The sequence below is a fragment of the Girardinichthys multiradiatus genome, chromosome 11 (genome assembly GCF_021462225.1).
Source record: "Girardinichthys multiradiatus isolate DD_20200921_A chromosome 11, DD_fGirMul_XY1, whole genome shotgun sequence".
Classification (NCBI taxonomy): domain Eukaryota; kingdom Metazoa; phylum Chordata; class Actinopteri; order Cyprinodontiformes; family Goodeidae; genus Girardinichthys; species Girardinichthys multiradiatus.
In genome coordinates this window covers 4122891-4127854 of record NC_061804.1, presented here as the reverse complement: position 1 = coordinate 4127854, position 4964 = coordinate 4122891, and the positions used below count along the sequence as shown (strand labels likewise).

At 45.9% G+C, this 4964-nt stretch overlaps 1 protein-coding gene across 1 annotated transcript; it reads right to left on the bottom strand.

Annotated features, from left to right (window-relative positions):
- Window positions 1-244: 244 nt before the first annotated feature.
- Window positions 245-2883, bottom strand: LOC124876776 (mucin-5AC-like). Its single transcript, XM_047379775.1, has 3 exons — window positions 2710-2883; window positions 1993-2254; window positions 245-1652 (listed from the first exon to the last, which is right to left on the bottom strand). Exons 1-3 carry the CDS (start codon window positions 2881-2883, stop codon window positions 505-507), a joined length of 1584 nt encoding a protein of 527 aa, XP_047235731.1. The 3' UTR covers window positions 245-504.
- Between the last annotated feature and the right edge of the window lie 2081 nt (window positions 2884-4964).

The window sequence follows — 4964 nt, the reverse complement described above, 5'->3', positions numbered from 1 at the left end:
TTCATACATTTTGAAATGTGGCAGATCTAAACTAAATGTTTAATTATGTTTATTTTAGAAATAAATAATAAATAATAAATAAATAATTATTTAGCAAGCTATATATTTAGCTACAAGCTAAATATTCAGTTTCCAAACTGAATATTTAGCTCCAAACTAGGTCTGAGCTAAATATTCAGTTTAAAAACTTAACATTTAGCTCCAAATTCAATATTTAGTTTCTAAACAAAATATTAAGCTAGATCTAAACATTAATTTGGAAAAATATTTTTAGTTTGCAAACTGAATGTTTAACTTGCTAATTAAATATTTAATTTGGAATTATGACGTTTATAAACGTATGAATGACTTGGTGAAAATGAGTCCGAAAAATTGATTTTCATTTTTTAAACTTATGATAAGCTGAATACACCAAAAATATTATTGTAAATTTTTACAAACGCCCCCCCCAAAAAACCTTGCAGGTCTTTCTTCAAGAATGAAAAAAATCATTGGCTATCTAAATTACAAGAAGAACACTAGCAGTCCGAGAAGCAAGTGGAGCATACCAAGCTTGAAACCAGATGCATCACTAGTGGTTGTTGTAGTGGTAACTGATACTGGACTTGTAAATTGAGTGGTGGTTGTGTTAATCAATATTGTTGCAGCAGTTGTGATTGCTGGTTTACTAGTTGTAATAGCTAATGAAGTTCTGATTGTTTGTGCAGCAGTAGGACTTATTGCTGGACTTGTTGTTGGAGCATCTATTTTGGTGGTTGGTGCAGCAGTTGTAGTAGGTGATGCAGCTGTTCTGGTGATTGGGTCAAGAGGTGTGGTTTTTGTTGCAGATACAGCGATGGTTGTTGTTGCAGTGGTTGTGGGTGTTGTTGACGAAGTGGTGGTTGTTGCTGCAGTAGTCCTTTCTTGTGCAGATATTGTGGTGGCCGGTGCTATAGTTGTGGTTGTAGCAGTTTTGTTTTTTAGTGAGGCAGTTGTGGTGGTAGGTGCAGCAGATGTCATGGTTGATTCTGCAGTTGTGGTGGTTAGCGCACCTGTAGTGGTGATTGGTGCTGCAGTCGTAGAGGTTGGTGCTAAAGATGTAGTGGTTGGTGCTGCAGTTATGGTGGCTGGAGCTGCCGTTGTGGTGGTTGGTGCTGCAGTTGTAGTGGTTGATGCTGCAGTTGTAGATGTTGCTGCCTCCGTTGTGGCTGTAACTGCAGTGGTAGTTGTTGTTGGTGCCGCAATTGTGGTGGTTTGTACTGTAGTCTTGGTTGCTGGTCCTGCAGTTGTAGTGGTTTGTGCTGTAGTTGTAGTTGTTGCGGTTTCAGTTGTGGTAGTTGGTGCTACAGTTGTGGTTGGTGATGCTTTTGTGGTTGGTGCTGTAGTTGAGGTAGTTTGTGCTATGGTTGTGGTGGTTGGTGCTGCAGTTGTAGTGTTTGGGGCTGCAGTAGTGGTGGTTGATCCTGCAGTTGAAGTTGTTGCTGGTTCAGTTGGGGTGGTTGGTGTTGCAGTTGTGGTGGTTTGTGCTGCAGTTGTAGATACTGCTGCCTCCGTTGTGGTGGTAAGTACAGTAGTAGTTGTTGTTGGTGCAGCAGTTGTGGTGGTTTTTGTTGCAATTGTAGTGGCTGGTGCTGCAGTTATAGTTCTTTCTGCTTCAGTTGTGGCTTTTGGTGCTGCAGTTGTGGTTGGTGATGCAGTTGTGGTTGGTGCTGTAGTTGAGGTAGTTTGTGCTATAGTTGTGGTGTTTGGTGCTGCAGTTGTTGTTGGTGCTGCAGTTGTAGATGTTGCTGCCTCCGTTGTGGTGGCAAGGGCAGTAGTAGGCGTTGTTGATGCAGCAGTTGTGGTGGTTTGTGCAGCAGTTGTAGTGGTTGGTGCTGCAGTTGCAGTTTTTGGTACTGCAGTTGTGGTGGGTGGTGTTGCAGTTGTGGTTGTTGCTGCTTCAGTTGTGGGTGGTGCTGTAGTTGAGGTAGTTTGTGCTTTAGTTGTGGTGGTTGGTGCTGCAGTTGTGGTTGCTGCTGCAGTTGTAGATGTTGCTGCATCCGTTGTGGTGGTAAGTGCAGTAGTAGGCTTTGTTGATGCAGCAGTTGTGGTTGTTGTTGCTGCAGTTGTAGTGGATGGTGCTGCAGTTGCAGTTGTTAGTACTGCAGTTGTGGTGGTTGGTGTTGCAGTTGTGGTTGGTACTGTAGTTGAGAGCATTGGTGCTATAGTTCTTATGGCTGGTGCTGCAGTTGTGGTCGGTGGTGCAATACTTGTGGTTGTAAGTACAGTAGTAGTCCTTGTTGGTGCAACAGCTGTGGTGGTTTTTGGTGCAATTGTAGTGGTTGATGCTGCAGTTGTAGTTCTTGCTGTGTCTGTTGTGGTTTTTGGTGCTGCAGTTGTAGTGGTTGCTGCTTCAGTTGTGGTGGTGGATGCTGCAGTTGTAGTTGTTGCTGTGTCAGTTGTGGTAGTTGGTGCTACAGTTGTGGTTGGTGCTGTAGTTGATGTAGTTTGTCCTATGGTTGTGGTTCTTACAGCCTCTGTTGTGGTAAGTGCAGCAGTAGTGGTGGTTGGTCCAGCTGTTGTGGTGGTTGGTGTGGCAGTTGTGGTATTTGGTGCTACAGTTGTGGTTGGTGATGCTGTTGTGGTTGGTCCTGTAATTGTAGTTGTTGGTGCTTCAGTTGTGGTGGTGGGTGCTGCAATTGTGGTTGGTGCTGTAGTTGATGTAGTTTGTCCTATGGTTGTGGTTCTTACAGCCTCTGTTGTGGTAAGTGCAGCAGTAGTGGTGGTTGGTCCAGCTGTTGTGTTGGTTGGTGCGGCAGTTGTGGTCATTGGTGCTGCAGTTGTGGTTGTTGCTGTTTCAATTGCAGTAGTTGTTGCTACAGCTGTGGTTGTTGGTGATGCAGCTGCAGTGGTTGGTGCTGCCATTGTGGTGGTTAGGGCTGCAGTTGTAGATGTTGCTGCCTCCGTTGTGGCTGTAAGTGCAGTGGTAGTTGTTGTTGGTGCCGCAATTGTGGTGGTTTTTGCTGCATTTGTAGTGGTTTGTACTGTAGCTGTGGTTGATGGTCCTGCAGTTGTGGTGGTTTGAGCTGCAGTTGTAGTTGTTGCTGTTTCAGTTGTGGTAGTTATTGCTACAGTTGTGGTTGGTGATGCTGTTGTGGTTGGTGCTGTAGTTGAGGTAGTTTGTGCTATGGTTGTGGTGGTTGGTGCTGTAGTTGTAGTGGTTGGGGCTGCAGTCGTAGTGGTTGGTGCTGCAGTTGTAGATGTTTCTGCTTCAGTTGTGGTGGTGGATGCAGCATTTGTGGTTGGTGCTGTAGTTGTAGGTGTTGCTGCCTCCGTTGTGGTGGTGACTACAGTAGTAGTTGTTGTTGGTGCAGCAGTTGTGGTGGTTTTTGTTGCAATTGTAGTGGTTGGTGCTGCAGTTTTAGTTCTTTCTGCTTCAGTTGTGGATTTTGGTGCTGCAGTTGTTGTTGGTGATACAGTTGTGGTTGGTGCGGTAGTTGAGGTAGTTTCTGCTATAGTTGTGGTGGTTGGTGCCACAGTTGTGGTTGGTGCTGCAGTTGTGGTTGGTGCTGCAGTTGTAGATGTTGCTGCCTCCGTTGTGGTGGTAAGTGCAATAGTAGGCGTTGTTGATACAGCAGTTTTGGTGGTTTGTGCTGCAGTTGTATTGGTTGGTGCTGCAGTTGCAGTTGTTGGTAGTGCAGTTGTGGTGAGTGGTGTTGCAGTTGTGGTTGTTGCTTTTTCAGTTGTGGTGGTGGGTGCTGCAGTTGTGGTTTGTGCAGCAGTTGTGGGTGGTGCTGTAGTTGAGGTAGTTTGTGCTTTAGTTGTGGTTGTTGGTGCTGCAGTTGTGGTTGCTGCTGCAGTTTTAGATGTTGCTGCCTCCGTTGTGGTGGTAAGTGCAGTAGTAGGTGTTGTTGATGCAGCAGTTGTGGTGGTTGGTGTTGCAGTTGTGGTTGGTACTGTAGTTGAGAGCATTGGTGCTATAGTTCTTATGGCTGGTGCTGCAGTTGGGGTCAGTGGTGCAATATTTGTGGTTGTAAGTACAGTAGTAGTCCTTGTTGGTGCAACAGCTGTGGTGGGTTTTGGTGCAATTGTAGTGGTTGGTGCTGCAGTTGTAGTTATTGCTGCTTCAGTTGTGGTGGTGGGTGCTGCAGTCGTAGTTGCTGCTGCTGCAGTTGTGGTGGTTTGTGCTACAGTTGTAGTTGTTGCTGTGTCAGTTGTGGTAGTTGGTGCTACAGTTGTGGTTGGTGCTGCAGTTGTGGTTGGTGTTGTAGTTGATGTAGTTTGTCCTATGGTTGTGGTTCTTACAGCCTCTGTTGCTACAGCTGTGGTTGTTGGTGATGCAGCTGCAGTGGTTGGTGCTGTCATCGTGGTGGTTAGGGCTGCAGTTGTAGTGGTTTGTACTGTAGTTGTGGTAGCTGGTCCTTCAGTTGTGGTAGTTTGTGCTATGGTTGTGGTTGTTGGTGCTGTAGTTGTAGTGGTTGGGGCTGCAGTTAAATTGGTTGCTGCTTCAGTTGTGGTGGTGGGTGCTGCAGTTGTGGTTGTTGCTGTTGTAGAGGTAGCTTTTCCTATGGTTGTGGTTGTTGCTGCAGTTGTAATGGTTGGTGCTGCAGTTGTAGATGTTTCTGCTTCAGTTGTGGGGGTGGGTGCTGCATTTGTGGTTGGTGCTGTAGTTGTAGGTGTTGCTGCCTCCGTTGTGGTGGTGAGTACAGTAGTAGTCGTTGTTGGTGCAGCAGTTGTGGTGGTTTTTGTTGCAATTGTAGTGGTTGGTGCTGCAGTTTTAGTTCTTTCTGCTTCAGTTGTGGCTTTTGGTGCTGCAGTTGTGGTTGGTGATACAGTTGTGGTTGGTGCTGTAGTTGAGGTAGTTTCTGCTATAGTTGTGGTGGTTGGTGCTGCAGTTGTGGTTGGTGCTGCAGTTGTAGATGTTGCTGCCTTCGTTGTGGTGGTAAGTACAGTAGTAGGCGTTGTTGATGCAGCAGTTGTGGTTGTTTGTGCTGCAGTTGTAGTGG